Source organism: Lipophrys pholis (genome assembly GCF_963383615.2).
Source record: "Lipophrys pholis genome assembly, chromosome: 16".
NCBI classification, from domain to species: domain Eukaryota; kingdom Metazoa; phylum Chordata; class Actinopteri; order Blenniiformes; family Blenniidae; genus Lipophrys; species Lipophrys pholis.
This window is the reverse complement of record NC_137634.1, coordinates 21227870-21248700: the sequence shown is the minus strand read 5'-3', so window position 1 is coordinate 21248700 and position 20831 is coordinate 21227870. Positions and strand designations below refer to the sequence as shown.

At 39.1% G+C, this 20831-nt stretch overlaps 3 protein-coding genes across 3 annotated transcripts; all 3 read right to left on the bottom strand.

Moving 5' to 3' along the window:
* Window positions 1-1300: 1300 nt before the first annotated feature.
* LOC308121885 (uncharacterized protein) lies at window positions 1301-5776 on the bottom strand (the record flags this gene model as incomplete). The annotated part of the gene is made up of 3 exons (XM_080483411.1): window positions 1301-2324; window positions 2475-2581; window positions 4826-5776. The coding sequence occupies 3 exons, from the start codon at window positions 5774-5776 to the stop codon at window positions 1301-1303; spliced, it is 2082 nt and encodes a 693-aa protein (XP_080339537.1).
* Window positions 5777-7129: 1353 nt separating this feature from the next.
* coa4 (cytochrome c oxidase assembly factor 4 homolog) lies at window positions 7130-8641 on the bottom strand. Its single transcript, XM_080483849.1, has 2 exons — window positions 8550-8641; window positions 7130-7524 (listed from the first exon to the last, which is right to left on the bottom strand). Exon 2 carries the CDS (start codon window positions 7492-7494, stop codon window positions 7243-7245), a length of 252 nt encoding a protein of 83 aa, XP_080339975.1. The 5' UTR covers window positions 7495-7524; window positions 8550-8641; the 3' UTR covers window positions 7130-7242.
* Window positions 8642-10639: 1998 nt separating this feature from the next.
* LOC308121884 (olfactory receptor 2AT4-like) lies at window positions 10640-11602 on the bottom strand (the record flags this gene model as incomplete). Its single annotated transcript, XM_080483410.1, has 1 exon — window positions 10640-11602. One exon carries the CDS (start codon window positions 11600-11602, stop codon window positions 10640-10642), a length of 963 nt encoding a protein of 320 aa, XP_080339536.1.
* Window positions 11603-20831: the final 9229 nt, after the last annotated feature.

The following is a 20831-nucleotide window of genomic DNA, read 5'->3' as shown; positions in this document are numbered from 1 at the left end:
GAAGGTTGAATAATGAATAAAAAGTCATTTACACAATCTGAATTTGTATTTTACTTGGTTGCAGTATACATTTGGTCTCTTATTATAATTTGTCATTTTAATATAAATAGTGTTAATTACATTTCATGTCAGACTTAACAGTTATTGTACAGTTTTACCCACACAGGAAGACATGCACTTAATAAAAACTAACATTATGCAACTTCAGGATAATTTAAGAAGGTTTGTGGAAGCAGGAATGAATTACATTGACCATTGTCGAGCAGCTATTCCTATGTCAGTGGTTTCACATGCAGGAGGATTCGTCAAAGACTCAGTATTGTACACATGCACCCACTAGAGGGCATCATGTTCAAGGGAATTCTATCATATCAAGGCTGTATATCGCCTGGTGAAAATCAATATGTTACATGACTTTCATTAACGTTTCTGCTCTGCATATGTCAAGGTTTTGTATTTCCTTGTGTGGTTTGTCTAATAATGGTTGTAATCTATAAATGCAGTGAAAATAGGAAAATGAGCACTCAACAAAGCTGCATATTATATTGTATATCACCCATCAATCCTATATTCTCTTTTCCAGTTTAGAGTTGCAAGATGTATCATCCATCAGGTGCATTCATTTTCATTTGATTTCATATTTCACAATAACTCCGTAGACTACCAAATGACTGCATGAAGCCTGTAGAAATGCCCAAGTCTGTGTTAGAACCAATGTATTGTACTGTACTTTATTGCACTGTGCAGAACAAATGGATTTAATGTCCCTGTTTCTGCCTGGTAGAGAAACACACATTTAATCAACATGACACGCATGGTGAATATTCATTATGATGCCATATACGTGCAAATCTTAAAAATTTTTTGAAGCATCAAAGCTTGTAGAAAATCAGACTAGAACATCACAAGTGTCTAATCTTTGTCCTGTTGTCTTCTCCACAAACATTTATCCTGATTCTCAGGATCATTTGTTGATATTTTGTACTGGGTTCTTCAGTCTTTGCAAATTGTATTTGAATATTATCCCTTGAAACTGAAACATTTGAGCAGATAGGCCAGAAACAGGACAAAGAGAAAATGGAGTGATCAGAAATGGTTTGCACTGCTTTTTTTTTTTTTAAACACACATGACAAATTGGCAGAGACAGCAGAGAGCACATCACAATCAGAGGTTATCTGGCCTCAGCTTAGGGAATAAACATCTGAACCAAGAGGAGAGATTCCAGACATAACTGAAGTGTGAAAAACAGGTAAATCACTATTTCAGTGTTTCTATTAAATTCTCCAAGCAGTGGTGTTTTCATTGGTCTGTGCCAACATAGTTTTTTCTGATCAGCGCCAGCACTTTGATTTTGATTTCTTTGGTTTTTAGAGAGTAAACGATGGGATTTATGCAAGGTGGGAGGCAAGAGGCCAGAGATAAGCTGAGGACCCGCTGGTCGGGGTCAATCAGCCTCAAATAAAAGCCAACTGTGAAAATGACAATAAGAGGAATGTAAAATACAGCCACAAGAATGAGATGCTCGATACAAGTGGACAAGGCTTTCACTCGACTTTGCAGAGATTTCATCTTGAAGACAGTCATCAGGATGGTGACGTAGGAGAGGAAGATGAAGGTAAATGGGCCCACGAGGAGCATGAACGTAAGCATGGAGGCCACCCACCACTGCATCGAGTAGTCATTACAGGCGAGTCTAAACACAGGCGCATAGTCACAGAAGTAACTGAATACTTTGAGAGAATTGCAAAAAGACAGCCGGGTCATCAGAGCTACTGCATAAGCAATGACCCCCAATGCAAAAGACCAGGACAGGCTGACAATGCAGCACATGCTTCGCAGTGTGTTGATTGAGTTGTGACGCAAAGGGAAGCATATTGCAAGTAGTCTGTCAAAGGCAAGTATAGCCAGTGCATACGACTCCAGAGTTCCAAAAGTGTAGTAGACAAACATTTGTACCAAACACAGGTTGAAAGGAATGAAGTTGTCCTTCACGAGGAACACCTTAATCATGCCGGGAATAGTACACGTGTTCAAAATCACATCAATCACTGCAAGGTTGAGGACAGCAAAAAACTTTGGAGTGTGCAAACGGTGATTATTGGCAATTATGTAAATGACCATGCTGTTGAAAAACACTGTCACCACATAAACAAATGCTAGAAAGATGAAGTAGAAACGGATGTTGGAGAAAGTCTCAAAACCGATGATGTAGAAGCCTGAAGGATGAATAACCCCTGAGGTGTTTAAAACAGTCCTGAGAAAATACATTTTTGATCTCCACAGGCTGCGCTGGAGGACGTCCTCAGCATGATAACCTTCCGCTCTACAAAAAAAAATTAAAAATAGACAGAAATGACGTCATAAGCATGTTCATCAAACTTGTGCCATTACAATCACTCCATCAACATAAAAAAAGTATGCAATGACAAATCATGCAAGCTGAAACACAATGAGCTGAAGGACGTGGTGTTACCTGGATCTGCAGCAGCTCGGTGTGTGCTGTCTCCGGTAGCAGAGTACAGATTTCCACATATCTGACGTGACAAATATATAGGCCGCACAGGTCTCCGGAGGTCTCTCCTGATAAGCGGGAAGAAAGAGGCTTTTAATTTGGTCCAAGGAGAGCCGAAGTGTGGGGTTGACTTAGAGTCCTTCTATAACCAGCCAGTGACGTTATTAAGATCAAGTAAAATACAACAAATAGGCCATGCCTGGGACAGTCGCTTTACTGTGCACAATGGCACTGAAAAGATTATTCTATTCTATTCTATTCTATTCTATTCTATTCTATTCCAGCATGCCAGACCACATTTTAGTTCAGGATCCGCATAAGGCCCAATTTCATCTTGAGTGGGTAAAATAGTGCCAGAATAGCATTGAAATTTAAACTTTGAATGTTTTTTGTTTTTGTTTTTGTTGTGACATGGAGTATATGTGATCGAGATGTTTTATATATTTTCTTTTTCAAAAACCAACCAATTCCGACCAATAATGACTACTGTATCAACATAAAGCCAATTTTAATGAAACCTTCTGGTGCATAGTACAGTGAAATGTCTCCCAAAACACTTTTCCTATAGCTGTTGCAATATACATGTTTTTACAAACTCACTCTGACAATCGTTTACTTTATGCTCTCTACATTTACACACAAATCTGGTTTCATTGTTTTAACCTGAGTTACAGTGAAATTATAAAAGTAGTTATCAGAACTGAAGGTGCAGAAGTGGGCGAGTGAAAGAGCGATCAGGTCACATCAATAATGACTCTTTCCTAAAGGCTTTTTAAAATAGCCTTTGAATTGAATTCATTGTGTTTAATATAAAGCCCACCCTGGTTGTTTTTTTTTTTGTTGAAAATAATTCAGCGTCTGACTTAAAACTGTACAACCTGAATCATGATGGGAGTCATTGTTCATGGATATCCACACTGACAAATATAGCGTTACATTAACAATAGTTTTAACGTGTGTGTGTGTGTGTGTGTGTGTGTGTGTGTGTGTGTGTGTGTGTGTGTGTGTGTGTGTGTGTGTGTGTGTGTGTGTGTGTGCTCGTATAAGAAGGAAGGAGAGCTGCCATTACTGTGGTGACTAATGAGGATCCTTAAACAATAAATAACAAACAATAAAACACCCAAAAATATTTTGTAAGTTACAACTTCATTTTCACTTGAACATTTTAGAACTCCACTTTTTTTTATATATATATATATATGTATATATATATATATATATATATATATATATATATATATATATATATATATATATATATATATATATATATATATATATATATATATATGTATATATATATATATATATATATATATGTATATTGTTACTTCAGAAAAGATGTAGAAATGATTGAATCTTTTACCAAAGTCTAATTTTCACAAGTCTATGTGTAAGTGTATCAAGTTACAACAAGCTGATCTTGTACAATCTGGATACTCATGTTAGATGACAAAAGAAAGAGACAATTCTTTCAATTTAATTTAATAGAAATTTAATAAGACTGTCGAACTCAGAAATGGGTTTATTTAGATAGCACCTTTTTATGCAACTGTTTCACTGTATGTCGCATTGAACAACAACAACAACAAGAACAACAACATTGTACAAGAAGAAAAAGTTTGAAATTAGATCATATAAGTGCATTGAAAACTAGAACAAAGACCAAAGCTCTGATAATGTCCTTCCGGACCTGAAGGATTCACCTCTGTTGGAGATGATCTTAACTGACAACCAAACATTTATATTGAATTCTGTCAGAGTATAATTGTGAATGATTAAAATAATGTACTCTCTATGTATTTTAAACTATCTCCAACCAAGCTGGTCCGAGACCAGAGTTACAATTGTGCATATTTTTTACCACTTTGAAGAATTAAGCAGGTCTTATGAGACATTTGACTAAAAAGAAAAGGAAAAAAAGAAAAGGAAAATACATTCAAGTTATAAATCGTGACATCAAAACTCTCAAAAGAAGTGAAATATGACCACATTTTGACAGTGCTGTTTTACTTTTGTGATTAAATATTTTACAAAAGAGAGTGAACAGGAAAAGAAAACTGAACAGAAATCAATTCACAACCTAAGAGCCACTTTTTAACCTGTCAGAGAAAAGAAAGGCAGTAAAAATCAAAAAATGACAGTTAAGCAACAGTTTCTTGTAACTTAACCTTCTTGATATTCTGCCAAAACGATCTGCTAAACTACTATTTCTTACTAATGTCACACAATAAGGCTCTTTATTCATGGCACACATTTTCATCCATGTTTTAGTTTAACTCTACTTATTTTAAGCTTCTTTGATTTGTTACTTTATTTTTTCTGATCAGTGCCAGTGCTCTGATTTTAATCTCCTTGGTTTTTAAAGAATACACTATAGGATTCACACAGGGCGGGATGCAGGAGGCCAGCGACAGGCTCAGGACCCGCAGGTCCGGGTTAATAGCACCCAGATAAAACCCAACCGTGAAAATGACAATGAGGGGGATGTAGAAAATAGCGACAAGAATCAGATGCTCGACACAGGTGGACAAGGCTTTCACTCGACTGTCCAGAGACTTCATCCTGAACACGGTCAGCAGGATGCTGAGATAAGACAGGAGGATGAAACTGAAGGGGCCTACGAGGATCAAAATGCTGAGAAAAGAAGCTGCAAACCACTGCATCGAGTAATCATTACAAGCAAGTCTGAACACAGGCGCGTAGTCACAGAAATAACTGAACACTCTGACAGAACTGCAAAAAGACAGCCGGGTCATTATCGATGTCGTGAACGTAGTTATTGCCAGAGTGCCACACCACGTGACACCGACCACGCAGGCCATGCTCCGCACCGTGTTGATTGAGTTTTTACGCAGAGGGAAACAAATCGCTATTAGTCTGTCATAGGCAAGTATGGCAAGCGCATACGACTCCAGTGAGACACACGTGTAATACACATGCATTTGGAGGAGACACAAGTTGAAGGGAACGAAGTTGTCCTTCAGGAGGAATATCTTTATCATGCTGGGAATAGTGCATGAGTTCAGGACCAGATCAATCACCGCGAGGTTCACCACAGCCAAAAACTTTGGAGTGTGTAAACAATGATTCGCTACAATTATATAGATCACTATACAGTTGAAAAACACGGTAACAGCATAGACAAAAGCAAGAAAGACAAAGTAGATGTGGATGTCGGAAAAAGTCTCAAAGCCGATGACGTAGAAGCCGGGAGGATGAATGATGCTGGAGTTGTTAAAGACAGTCCTGAGAAAAGACATAGTTGATCTCCACAGTGTGAGTTGGAGGATGTTTTGTGCTCAAAAAGTCTAAATCACATGAAATCCCATCATGTTAGCATTAGAAATGGACAGCAAGCAGCTTTGGTGAGAAGATTCAAACTGAGGTCCACATACAGTTTAAACATGTATAATAGAGAAAAGAGCGAAGGTTCCTCACCTGACGATCACTAAACGGCAGCACTGTTTGATGCAGGTGTCTGTATGTCTGACCTCTTTATATCACAAGATATATTCTCTGCATTGATCTCATGAGATATAGCGTTCTATGCAATAGTTGAGGGAGGAGCAAAAGCTTCTTAATCACATTAATTATACTTACAGAGGTCTGGGAAGTGGCTCTGTATGATTAGTCTGAGATTAACTTAGAGCTAATTACTATGTCACATTAATCAAAGTTTGCTTTCCTCCTTGAAAAACGTTTTTATTTTCCTAGATTTACTAATTTTCAGTGATTAATATGGCCTAAATTAGTTTTCCTCTCAGGGTGGTGAGCTTTTGCTCCCCTTTGTAAGGAGCCTGTTAACTTGATCTGATGAAGAGGCCTTCTGCTACTGGACAAAACTACCAGGCACAGCCAAGTCGGTCCAAGGCCAGTACCAGCCAAGAGAAACTTCCCTGGATGAGCTGGAGGAAGTTGCAGGAGTTCCGGCATCTGTGTTTCTCTTTATGTCAGCAAGACTTAATTTGTACTAAGCTGGGTAGAAGAGCATAGATTGAATAATCTATTGGTTATCGGGCTTCATGATGCTATAGGGATTGTTTCAAACTCGATTAGGGGCCTTTCTGTGTGGAGTCTGCATGTTTTCTCCCGGTGCTCTGGTTTCATCCAACAGTCCAAAATCACACTATTGAGGTTAATAAGTGTCTCTGCATTGCCCGTCGGTGTGAATATGAGCGTGTATGTTTATCCTGTGGACTGGTGACGATCCAGGATGTAAACTGCCTTCACTCAATCAGCTTGGATCAGCTCCAGCACCCCACTGTCCTGAATTGTATACATTACAGACGTCATCAATGCTCTCTTATTGCTGTTGTTTATCCATTTTCATTTTGATAAGCAGTGGTTACTTTGTTGGAGGTGGCAGTACTAGGACTGCCATTCTTATTCTTCCTAATTCAGCTTGTTTATACACAATCCATCTTCTATGAACGCACTTTCTCTCCACACTGTCCCCAAACCACCAAACAATGTTAAAGACAATATGATTCACATTTTTTTTTTCAAACTTCTGTAATGATGTCAAATACATTAGTTTTGTACATAATCAGTTTTTATTTTGTTTAACCAACATACAAACTAGCTGTGATCTGCAATACTTTCATATTGATGGATTGTTGATCACTCATGTCAGGATCTTAAAGTTGCTGCTCATATGAACACATGAATTAATACAGTCTTTCTGATCACGTCCCATTGGATGAACGAGTGGATATTGATCCTGAGCTCAGCTGGGAGAAGACTCGGAAGAGGTCGGCAGTTGCTTCATCAGCTGCTGTTTCCGAGCTTTTTGGAAATTCATCATGCAGTCTTTGAAAGTCTGAACCTGGTTCCGGCACGCCCGCCAGTCCTGGTGTTCGGCCATGCACTCCTGCACTGCGTAGTGCAGCTCAGCGCAGCCGGTGCGGGAAATCATCTGATCCACCGGGTCATCCTCGTCGTCGTTTCTGCTGCGGTCATGGGGAGAAGCAGCGGCCATTCTTCATCAATACACTATGCCAACAGAGGTCTGCAAATGACAAAAAAAAAGTTACTATAACAAATGATAACAGCTTCCTTAATCTATTGCTTGAAATGAGGAATAGTTCCTCCATTTTTATTTCACTCAGCCAGTGCATTTATAAAATGTCTGAATATCATCAAGGTGGCACAATAAGAGGATCTGGGTTCAAGAAGTTTTCTCCGGGTTCTCCGGTTTCCTCCCACAGTCCAAAATCATGCATGTGAGGTTAACGGGTGACACTAAATTGCCTCTAGGTGTGAATGAGTTTGTGTGGTTGTCTGTCTCTGTGTTTGTCCTGTGATGAACTGGTCACCTGTCCAGGCATACCAAGTCATCGCCTACAGTTAAATGATTGGCTCTGGCGCCCTGCAGAGAATTAAATCAGTCAATTTCAAATATTAATATGTACATATAGAAAGTCACAATATTTTAAAGGACTTGGATTGTAACTAATAAACAAATATTGGAGGTTGCACAGCCACGTAATAGCAGCGTGAGCAGTGTGACTCCAATAGTGAAACACGTAAAAATATGCTGAACTCCAGCACAGCACCAATAATGGATATAAACCAGAATACACAAGACATGAGCAATATTACCTCTCTAAATGCAGGCATTGTGACAGGATCGGTTACAAGTACAATTAAGTGGGAGTGGCTGGATAAGGCTTATAATCAATATAAAAAATACAATCACATGCTCACATGTCAGTGCAAAAACAAAACTACAAATAAGAATAGTACCAACCTAGAAGGGGTCATTTCGTAGTCAGTAGTTTTATATTTGCTGCCTTAAACAACAATGTAATTGAAGCTGAGTACTATTTACACTGCAACACATTAAAATAGTGTATTAGTGTGAAACTATGACATCGTTATTAAAATGAAATAAATCAACCCTCAGATATTGTTAAAACCCTGCACAGTACTGACTCAGGCATGGTTTGTAGAACAACTTCATCGAACGTTATGAAATAATGGAAAATAAGACCAAACATCGCAAACCTTCGCATTAGTCCCTAGAGCTGTTACCTTTTAATGTCTGCGTGAAGATCTCTGTCGTGAAATTGACTTTAAATCCGTGAAACTTTCACAACATCACATCTTTCGTAACAGAACGAGCGGAGGACACTTGTCAATGAAGGACGAAGGTGTCACCGCCAAATAGTTCCGCCAAAGGTGCGTTGGTTCCGTTTGATTGTTCATAAGTAGACATGTCTATGGCTCATAATAATAATAATAATAATAATAATAATAATAATAATAATAATAATAATAATAATAATAATAATAATAATAATAATAATAATAATCTGCCTGTGACACAAGTCGTGACCCTAAATTGACTCCACGTGTGAGTGTGTGTGGTTGTCTGTCTCTGCGTTTGTCCCTTGATGGACTGGAGACCAGAAGGTGGATGGATGCCTCTTGTATGTATCATTCATGTTTCCTATGAATAGGATGAGTTAAATGCATAGAAGTAATTTTCACAAGCGGTTTCCTTTCTTTTAAAGAGAGAGAAAGAGAGAGAGAGAGAGAGAGAGAGAGAGAGAGAGAGAGAGAGAGAGAGAGAGAGAGAGAGAGAGCGAGAGAGAGAACAAGCATTTCACAATGTAGTATCTGATCATTGCTTCTTGGATGGCTCTTAAGTGTTATGTGACCACACCACAGTCACATTATCCATTTCTTTAAATCTAAGTAATGTAATCAAAATACACTTCCAGAAATTAAAGCTTAAAATCAAAGAAATAAAGCTGCTTTATCCATTTACGATTTATATCACAGCTGGAGCTGATCAAAATGGACCTAATATCTATTCAGAGTCAAGAATCAACCTGAAGCACAGGTTTTCAGAAAATGGGATAAAACTAGGGAACTCATGCACACACAGGTAGAGTCTACTCTGCAAGTACGAACTCCTCACAGAAAAGCCTCTCAAGCCGAGAACTAGAACAGGGATAGCCTCACTGTCAGATGCATATGATAACCACTAGTCCACTGCATGACTGCACATCGTTTCATCAATATGTCATTGGATCTTGGAATGAAACAGGACTCCATGAAATATATATCTGTTCTTTGATGTATTTCTCCAGTGTCTAAATTTTCTATTTTCAGTTTGTTTCAATGTGAAGCTCAGACAGTATCATCTAATAATTGTTGTTTTGTAAAACATGAACTGATGTGGAGACAGGTGCATGAAAGAAATATTTTCAACCATTTATTTGCCACATACGTAAATACACACTGAATTAAATTGTGGGGGAGTTTTAAACACTTTAACAAATGGGAAATTGAGCACATTCAATGAGCTGCTTGGAAGGAAGCAATTACAAGCCTCACATGCAATAATCCTCTTCTTCAAGTGGTTGGATGTTCAAAAGTGAAGTCAGTGGTGTGTGAAGACAAGCTGAACACAGAGTCAATTACAGACAACATTTATTGATGGCAAATCATCCATTTGTGACCTTGTGCGTATTAATCATGAATATGATGATATCAGAAAACTGCAAAGCTATGCATGACAACAAGTGTTAGTACAAGATTATTTCACTTGGTCAAAGCTTGTGGTTGAAAAATATTTTTCATTTTTATATAACCAGCAGCTTGATAGTCTAGCATTTCTACTTGCTGACTTAGGATAGAAAAAGAAAGCAAACCAGGCACAGGAAAAGACGTTAATAGATCACAGTGTTTATTCATCACAAATAATTATATATCCAGATAAACTCACGCAAATATAGTAACAGCGTTGCCAAGAGAAAATCAGGAGATATTTTACAGGCCATAGTTCATCAAAATGAAATTACTTCAACAAGCCATCACAGGAGAATTGTAGTTAATGGAATTAATAAAACGTTGCTTTTACTCTCCAAACAGACCTATTAATCTTTGTTGCACTCATGAGTGTACATTTGGTGTGTATGTGGCGTCGTCCTGATCAACGCTGATCATTCAGAATAAGTCATCTGGGATCTTCCTCTTCCACACTGAAGAATATCACACAAACATGCACATGCAGTTGTGTTTCAGTGACCTCACAGGGCATCACATTAACTCACGCTCCTTTCCAATCTGCAGATAAACACAATTACCTGTTTCCACTGCACATTAAAAAATTGTCAAGGACTTGTTTTCACTCTACGGAACATTGTCCTGATTCTGTCTTTAATTTCTTTGGTTTTTAAAGAATACATGATGGGATTGACGCACGGAGGGATACAAGAGGCCAGCGACAGGCTCATCACACGCAGGTCTGGGTCAATGCCACCAAAATAAAGCCCAGTTAGGAAGATGCTGAATAAAGGAATATAAAATATAGCGACAAGGATGAGGTGTTCAATGCAAGTTGCAAGAGCTTTTATACGACTCCCTACTGATTGCATCCTGAACACAGCCAACAGGATGCTGATGTAAGACAAAACAATGAAACAAAAGGGAAGTAACAAGTTTACCATACTAGACGTGGAGGCTATGGACCACTGCTTCGAGTTATCATTACAGGCGAGTCTAAACACAGGCGCATAGTCACAAAAATAACTGAACACTCTGACAGAGTCACAAAAGGAAAGTTCCGTCATTATAGACACACTGTAAATTAGCCTTCCCAGACTGTATATCCAACACAGGGCAAGGATACATGACATGACTCGCACGTTGTTTAATATGTTCTGACGCAGAGGGAAACATATTGCAACCATTCGGTCGTAGGCGAGTACAGCAAGTGAATACGCCTCCATGGAGACAAAAGAATAGTAGAAGTACATTTGCACAAGACATAAGTTAAATGGAATAAAATTGTCTTTCACAAAAAAGACTTTAATCATGCTGGGAATGGTGGACGTGTTGAGGATTATGTCGACTACTGCAAGGTTGAAAACAGCCAGAAATTTTGGAGTGTGTAAGTAGTGGTCACAGGCAATGATGTACATTAGCAAAACATTGAACACCAATGTAACAATATAGACCAAAGCTAGGAAGATGATGTAGACACTGATATGAGGAAATGCCTGAAAACCAATGATGTAGAAGCCTGGAGGTTTAATGATGGCAGAACTGTTTGAAACAGTCTTGGCAAGAGACATAGTTGATCCTCAGAGAAAAGCCCGAAGCAATAAACCTCCCCAGTCTGCAAAAGAGAAAAGCAATTAATCTCGGTCCAGGTACTCCTTTCACTCATCAGTCCAAACAACAGAGCAAAACCTGAACATTGATGATAGTATAAAAAAAATAAAAAGGCCTGCGTTCTTTGTAAAGATATAAATTCATTACTGTTCAGTCAAACATACCAAAGAGTACAGCTCATGTTTACTTCACCTGTCGCGTCTTGAACACTGTGACTTCACATGATAACGACATCAATGGGAGCCACTGACTGTCTCCACCTCTTATCTGTTTGAAATACAATAACTACCCTCCTTCCCCACCTCCTCAGATAACAGGGGCGTCTTCTAATTAAGAATTACATTAATTTGGGGTGAATGTCATTATCAATCTAATGAGCTGTTGCCTCTTGTTCCACTGGGAGAAGTGTATTGTTGCACTGAAACACGACTTCCAATCATGTTCAATACCAACTTTATCAAACTTATGGGAACTTATGGTAATGAGAACTGGTGATTTTTTCAAAAATGTTGGGTACACACACACACACACACACACGCACACGCACACGCACACACACACACACACACACACACACACACACACACACACACACACACACACACACTTCAGGCAAACTAACATGAAAATGTTATTTTGTCTTTGCAATGTCATGACTCTGGATAGTTCCATATTAATTTTGGGACTCCTCTTTGTAAACAGTGTTTGTTGTGTTTTTGTTCCAAATTTCATTCTTTCATACTTCTTCCAGTCACTGCTGAGCCCCGTGTGCTGTATATGAATATCTAATATTACTTATTTAACGTTACCCTGTCATATTGCCATTTTGACTTCTATGCTATTTATTCTGTGTTCTTTTTGTGTGGAACTATGTTGCAGAAAATGATTTCTATTCTATTCTATTCTATTCTATTCTATTCTATTCTATTATATTCGCTGAAAAGTGGGTGTAAGAGTGAATGCATTTTTGTTATTGTCTGCTGAAAGGTGGACTCAAGATGCCAGACAGGTCAAACTGTAGCTCATTTTATTGGAGCAAAAAAAAGATTCCAAACCAAATAATCCATAATCATAAAATCCTCGCACCTATGCTGAGACACTGGAGAGCAATCAATGCAGAACAGAAGACAAACCAACCACTGGAACACACAGAAGATGCCCAATACATACCAAAGCCACCAGGTGAAGACAATCACTCACTTATACACAGGTGGTGAAACACATCTGGGCAGCAATCAGACACAGGGACAGGAAGTCAAGGAGCCTTAAAACGAGACAGAGTGAGATTCTCAAAAATAACACAAGGAGCGGAATGTGCACCATTACAGTTTTACTCTTTTACCCATCGCAACATACTTCACATGCTGAATCACAATCCCACATTTGCACAAACAATCATTCACCCGGTCATCCGTGGTGATGAGTAGCTACTGTTGGGGGCAACTTGTAAATGAACACTTCTACACATGGGAAGGATGACAAGCATCACAGACTGGACCACTTCAGTGTGTGATTGAGTGTCTGGACTGGCAGCTTGTGTGTTCTGACCTTCAACAAATGTCAGCTGGCATAGAATTCTGCAACTGAGACTCTAGTCTGGATTAAGAAGAAGGATAAATGGATGACTTATTGAAGACATCGAGTCGGGACTAGAGAAACTAAAAGTTGTGGCTTTTGACAAAAGTCCCAGTCATTTTGGCGAAACAATTTATTTATAAACCTTCTGTTATTAAGTCAGTTGGGACTACCTCTGAGCATGTTCCCATGTTACCACTTATGATTTGGTCTGGATTGTTTGGTCTTTGGTGATTTTCACTGACTACAAAAGGGACAAAATGGTAGTCCTGTTTATTCAGGCTATGACATTTTGAGATGAGTAGGAGAATTTAGAGACACCTAATACACATTTTTCCCTTTAATACATTGACTCTCCCAAAGACCTCGGACATACAGAATTCATTTTGTTCATCTAAGTATGGAAATAGATGTAATTTAGCTCTTTCCACTCATTCAAACCTGCTTCTTCCAGACTAGGGTTGGATACTGCCATTGAAGGTGATACTGGACTAAATCCAAGGTATACACTCAATGGGTGTGGTCATCAGGGTTATTCATATATAAAGACAAGGAAATGCCCAGATTCAAACCCATAACAGATTTAGAGTCACAAATTAATCTAACACGAATATTTTTGATAGTAATATGAAGCTATAGTACCATGAGAATACCCACAAACTCCACACCAAAAGGCCGTAGTCTGGAGTCAAACCAGTCTTGCTTTGAGACAATATTGCTAATCACTGCACAAATATGCCACCAAATCTCAGTTTCATGAGTTTCTCCAAAAGACATTTACATGTGCATGAACTTTGACAACATGTTGCAGCTTGACAACACAACGTGTTGACATTAATGACAAATAGCGTTCCCTGCTGGGGCCCTTTGGTTTCCAAACAGGACTCTGTGACCCCAGACAAAATGATCCTCCCCTGCTTCTGTTGACTCTTGGGAGCTTTGCTAATGAGTAGTATTTGTGATGTCATTACCAAAGGATGTTGGTTAATGACCTTGCCTGTAACAAACAAAGCTTTTACTGTTCAAGCTTAAGCCTAATTAATCTCATCTGCATCCATTAGAAGGCCTTGCACTCTTGCAATTAAAGCTGTGCTGTAATGGGAGGCAATGTATAGTGATATTAATGAGTTGTTAGTGTTGCTGAGAAGCTGGAGTAAACCCCCCAATGGTCTGATAGTCAGCTCCTCCCTGAAGAGCTGCAGGAGATAGGCCTGCGAACCTGAAGCTGCTGCTGACGTCCTCTTTGAAGTCGTTACTTGTAATTAGAAGCCAAAGTGTGACAAAGGTGCTGAACTTTAAAACAAGCTCACAGTTGTGCTTGCAGTGGACATAAGTAAGTTCATTTAATGTAATTAATTGAAAAAAACGATCATTGTTGCATTTTTTGGTGTGCAATAGCTAAAGGTTTAGAGTGCCTCACAATAGCGTGAAAATGTAGAAGGATGTGACCAGTGACCAGTTAATAAACTACCAATCTGTGAGTGCATGAGTGTTTAGAAATGTCACATATTTTTTCTCTTTCCATATTTTCCCCTGAGGGATTGCAACAGAGGCTTCCCTCTTCCTTGTGTTTTCTCCTCTTCGATGGCAGCTTCATCTTCAGGATTCTTTTCAGGGTGGCTGAAGCTTGGTTGGTGGAGTGGTCGAAGTGTCCCTGAGCAAGACCCTGAAGCCCAAATTGCGAATGGATTGACACTGCAGTAGGTGGAACACAAACTCGTCTTTTTTTCCAAGAAAAAACAAAAATCCAAATGTCCAAAAACACCAAAGATCACAGACTCCTGTATAATTGCAACCTCCAAAACTGGATAAAAAAATAAATCAGTAATTGCTTTAGATCCAGATTCTGATGGAGACTGTTTACTACAACATGAGAAGATGGAGTCGGCAAGTTGTCATGGTGACAAATATTGAAAAAGAACCAAGGGATTTCCTTTTTGTTGCAGTTTAGAGGTTCATTGTTCTCCTTGAAGACATTTTTAATTAATAACAGGAGGCTAACAATCAATATTTAGTCAGATAATAGAATTATTATTATTTTTGGGCGGATTAAGTGAGGTCATTTAGCGATGTCAGTTGGTGCCGTACTGAGAACAACCTGATTTGATTTAAGGTCAGTGGCTTTCTTTTGTAAAGGTTGCATGTTATTCCTGAGCCTGTTAAGATATCCTCTTTGGTTATTAGAAGACATGATTGTTATGTTGGGATTAGACTAGGGATATTGGTACCTCTAAATGGTAGTTCATTATCCATGCAGAGAATGTGCATGAATGGATGATTTGGAGTCTGAAAGTAAGAACACTTCCTATTATACAGCTTTTCAACAATTTCACATGGATCTAAATGGTCCAAAAACATTGTATTCACAATTTATTGCGATAAAGTCAGCTTTTCCATTTGAATATTGGATCATATGCTGCATTCAGAATCTGCTGTGTCTGTGTGAGTTGGACTGGCTCCGCCCACACATGACCATCTTGGGAAGAGGAGGAAGTACTTCCTCTCATGGTGCCATGTGCCAGAGCAGAGCTGACTAATTATGGTAGGGTCAAAGGGAGGGCCTACCTTCATTGGGATTGGCTAAACCCCAAAGACACCATATATATAGCCTAAAACCAGGACCAAGACTCACGGAGAGGCTGCATTCAGCTCCTATGGCCCCCGTTTGTGGAACAGCCTGAAGGGGAGCCTCAGGGCTGCAGAGACCGTTGAGATTTTTAAAAAAAGGTTAAAAATTCACCTTTTATTCAGGCTTTTCAACTGATTTTTATGTATGTGTGTGTGTATGTATGTATGTATGTATGTATGTATGTATGTATGTATGTATGTATGTATGTATGTACGGTATGTATGTATGTATGTATTTATTTATCTAATTATCTATTATCTATTATCTGTTATCTATTATCTATTATCTATTATCTATTATCTATTATCTATTATCTATCATCTATCATCTATTATCTATTTATCCACTTTTACTAGGTTGTTAACTGAATCTTTTATCTCCAGTGATTCCTGTCAGGGGTCGCTCCACTGATGGTGGGCACATTCCCCCATGGTGGGGCGGTCCTGTGGGTTCCCCCATCCCGGGCACCTGGTTGGTCCCCGGCGTATGTTTTGGGTCTGCCCGGGCTGGTGGAATCAGTGGGGCAGTGCCCCCTGTGGTTAGAGGCTGTGCCACTCCCAATGTGAACGGCCCCCAACTGTGGACCTCTCCTCACCTTAAGTCCTCAGTGCCCTCCCATGTCTCCATAGCACTAGGCATGTCTGCGTGTGTATGTGTGTGTCTGTGTGTGCGTGTGTGTGTGTTCATTTTATCTATTGTATATTTGCACCGTTACATTAATTGAACAAAAAGTGCTATACCAATAAAGTTGATTGATTGATTGATTGATTGGTTGGTTGATTGATTGATTGATTGGTTGATTGATAAGGTGTTTAAAACATAAACCAAGCCAGGGAGAGAGATGACAGACTTTCTTCACTTCTGGAGTGTCATTCCAGGTATGGGGATGGATATTACTGTTGGAAAACCATTAGAAAGTGAATTTTGCATAGAAAGACCCCTTTAAAAACTGTGATGCGATGAGTCCACAGCGATGATATGTGAGTCACTCCAAGCCATGAGCTCTGCAGGATCTTTGTAAACAGATCAGAGAAGAGCAGATCTATAAAGTCCTCTTTTGTTCGCTTCAGGCAAGAAAATTGTATAAGGATTCTAATGTTTTACATGAAAGTATTACAAGAGCAATACAAAAACACACTTTATATGTATATCCTGTCATATGAGAAGTGTAAATACACATTCATTTGACTCATTGACGTCCATCTTGTGATGGTCAGTGGGTTTTTCCCTGCCAGCTTTTCCTAAAAATGAAATCTCTCCTTGAAATATTTGCATTCCCATGCTCCTCTTCACTAATAATGAAGTACAGAAGAGATTAATTAGGCCTCAACAGCAAGGCCATTTGTTTACAGGCAGGATCTTGAAGCATCATTCCCTGGTGAAACCCTCCCAACTGGGGCTCATTAGAGAGACTCTCAAGAATTAAAAAGTGTCTTTTAGCCTTGTGTCATCATGTCCTTATTGATGATTAAATGCATCCAAATTACAGGTTCAATCTCATGAGAGTGTCACATTGATAAGCAACACACAAATTAAGTGCAACTAAGATTTGGCAGTTAAAAAAATTTAATCATCCTGGGCTAAATGTATTTTTTATGTTCCTCGTGTGTAAGTCGGTTCATGTTTCAGGAGTACATTAACCTTGGCTAATTTGTAATGTAATAAACCCATGAAAAACTTTTAATGACTCGCAGCAGGAGCAAACTCCAGAGGCTGGCCTGCACTTTGATTTATGTAGGTTAGCGGGCAAAAATAGATTGAGCCTGTATGGCAGTGTCCTCCTGTAAGATTGAGGAATCCTTGAACGCATGTGAGCCGACAGAAGAGGTCGAGCAGTGAAGGTGGTTTTATCCAGAGCTGTGGATTGTGGCTTGATGGAGTGATTGGGGGATTATTAAATACACATGCATGTTGGCATCCTGCATGGTCGTGTACTAAATTGCAATCTCATTGCAATTTAGTAAAAATGTCCCCCAGCTGTGTTTTGTTTGAGGGCCTTTCTTTGCAGAGTTTGCATGTTTTCCTGCGCGTGTGTGCTACTCCAGTTTCATCCCACAGTCTTCATTTGAGGTTAATTGGTGACTCTAAATTGCACACATACTGTACATAAAAATACATGTTTAAATAGTATTAACGGATGAAACTGGTAAAAGTTCAAACTTTTTTAACAGACGTGCAGTTGAGAAAGTCCAAACTTTTACCAATTTCATCAATAATGCGCACGTTTTTATTTGTCGTTTTGAATAGCAACTTAACTTTGCGAGAGCCCTCCAGTGATCTTTTATCATGCGCAATATGAGTCGAGACAGAAAACACATTTAACATTTTGATCCCATCATAAACAGCAATAGAAGCACTCGGTCTGTGCATCTGTTACCACATTTACAAGTTTTATGACCTGCAAAACACTGAAACTTAAATACCCTGTCATCATCTTTTGAATGACGGGTCGCAACTTTTTGCACATAATATTTCAGGTTCAGGTCAACTCTCTACTGCCTCTGTGACTCCTGGTGCTTTTCTAATGAGACTCGTTTATGTCATCTCCGGAGCACGCTGCTTAATGGCCCCTCCTGTAATAAACAACTTCTTTTACTGTTGAGACTCCAGCCCAAGTAATCTCATTTGCCTCTATTTAAAAAGGAGACTGAGTACTCACAATTAAATCTCCCAATTACAATCTCAAGTGAGTCATGTCTCTGTACTTGATGATTGAAGCGAAAAACAAAGAGCACATGGGGCCACAACAGTGTGGCATTTATACACACGTGCAGATGTTCGATACAAGGTCATGTACTTTATAGTCTTGAAGAGTCCTCAGCTTTCAGTTTCTCTTTGTGGTATTAAATTATGCATGTTATGCATAGAGGTACTGTGATAATGAGAACGCTTTCTTTAAGGGCTTGCAGCATTGCATGGGTCATTTTCATCCGCTCAGAGGTTATCTAATGCATTTTTAACGTGAATATGTCATAACTATCCATTAGTGGACCCTGTGCTGCAACGTCAGCAGCTTGAATGACAGGGGTCACTTTTTTAATCATAATTTTGATTTGAAGTTCTGGAGTTACACGGCAACCGCAGATGAGATGTGAGTCACTGAATGTACGTCATAGACTGTGGTGGATTAAGATTAACAGAGACCCGATAACAGATGTTTACTGCCACAGTACAATAGTGGAATGTGACAGTATATTGTAAATAAAGAAGTAAATCAACTTATATAGACATGACTATAAACTGGAATTGAAGGCTTGTCTTTTGCATCCCCTTCCAGCATATTGGGGACCTTTTGGGGTTTTTCTTATTTATTTGAACCTGGATGTAGATTGAACTCCATCCTGCACCGAAGCTATTCAGTAGTCAGTCATCACAATCACTGTACCTCAAAAACCCTGTTTCTTGGTGTGTATTGGGGGCTTTTATGCCATTCTTATAAAGTACACACAGATTTCTTTTGCAAAATAAAAAAATAATGCCTGGTGTTCCAGGTACCTTGAGGACACTACACAGCCATCTTCTATATTCAGACCAATTTCTGGGACATATTTCTGTATTTAATGGACAGATAGGGTACCTGGGGCAGACAGAAAAGCCACAGTATTAATGGGGATTAATCCATAGTCTATTATCTGAAGCACTACACTTTTGTTCTGGATGCTAGTGTATGTCGGGGTTTTTGGCGTGTTTCTATTTGTTTCATGTACATGAGCAAATCGGACTGTGAATGGGGATTAAACACCAACCTTCATGATAAAAACAAATCATCCTCATCAATATGCAACAGAATCGAGTTCAGGTTTCATCCAAAACACTTACTTTAGTTGACAATATTGAAGTTTTTATTCCCAAAATACTGACTCTTCCGTTCATTATTGTGCTGTCAGCAGGTTTGGCAGAACCCTTAAGGGTGTCTTTCTGATAAATCAGCATTTCGACATCTCCTGCCACCCTGCTGCCAGTTCACCTGTACTTTAACAACCTGCTCATAGTTTTGTGTGATACTCTATAACAAGCAATTATAGGAGAAATATTGCCGCTCCACTGGACACGCCTTGGGTGTTTCCATGTTCAGGTAATGGAGGAATCAGTTGGATTCAAATTTCAAGATCGGCCATTAGGGGACAAAGTGGCAGGAAAAGACAGACTGTGAGTAATTAGAGGGTGGTTGATCATATTTCCCAGGAGCCTTCAGTAGAAGAGACACGTGTGAAGAACTTTGACTGTGGGTTATAATGGAGGAAAAAATCTTATTCCTGGTTTAAATGATAAAAGTTCTCACTCACAAAGAAGGGTTTCCTTCACTTTTCAAAGGTCAATGTCTCTGATTGTCAAGTTATTACTAAATTTGCACTTGAGTGGTGGTCTTTCTGTCTGCATGTATTCAACAATGACAACAACAACCTGTTATGAAACAGAACTGAAAAGTGTAAATGTGTTTGCCCTCTGATGGACTGTGTGACATGTTCAGGATGTGCCAGTCTTCAGACACAGTCACGCTGTGAGGTTGTTTTACGAGTCCAGCTGAGTCCTCAGCTCCATTTGTATTGTTTCTAAAACTTCCATTTAATCATATAAACAGATCTTAAAGCTGACATGTGCGCCGAACACCTTGTTGTTGCATTTGTAACACTTTTGTGCAGTTGCATGAAAGTCAAATAGCCACAAGAGGGCAGTAATTAACAGTTTTAGAGTATAAAAATCCCAGCTGGTGTGCACACTGACTGATATAATCAGGTTGCTCTGTTGTCAACAAAGTGGCCTACAACCCCTCAGTGTGTATTACTGAAGCTGCATGCACCAGCTTCACGTGGTGTGGTTGTAACTACTACTCTGAACCTCACATAACATGCAGTGTTTGTGGGTGGCTTTGCTGTAATGCATGTTATTGGATATCATTTTGACAGGTTTATCTGCAAGTGTTTTTCACACAGATGTGAATTTGTGAGGACAGACTCGCGATGTGATGGCACATGCTGAGACTG

What these genes read in the sequence shown, in the direction of transcription:
- coa4 (XM_080483849.1), bottom strand. Translation starts at nt 7,494, where the DNA reads ATGGCCGCTGCTTCTCCCCATGACCGCAGCAGAAACGACGACGAGGAT.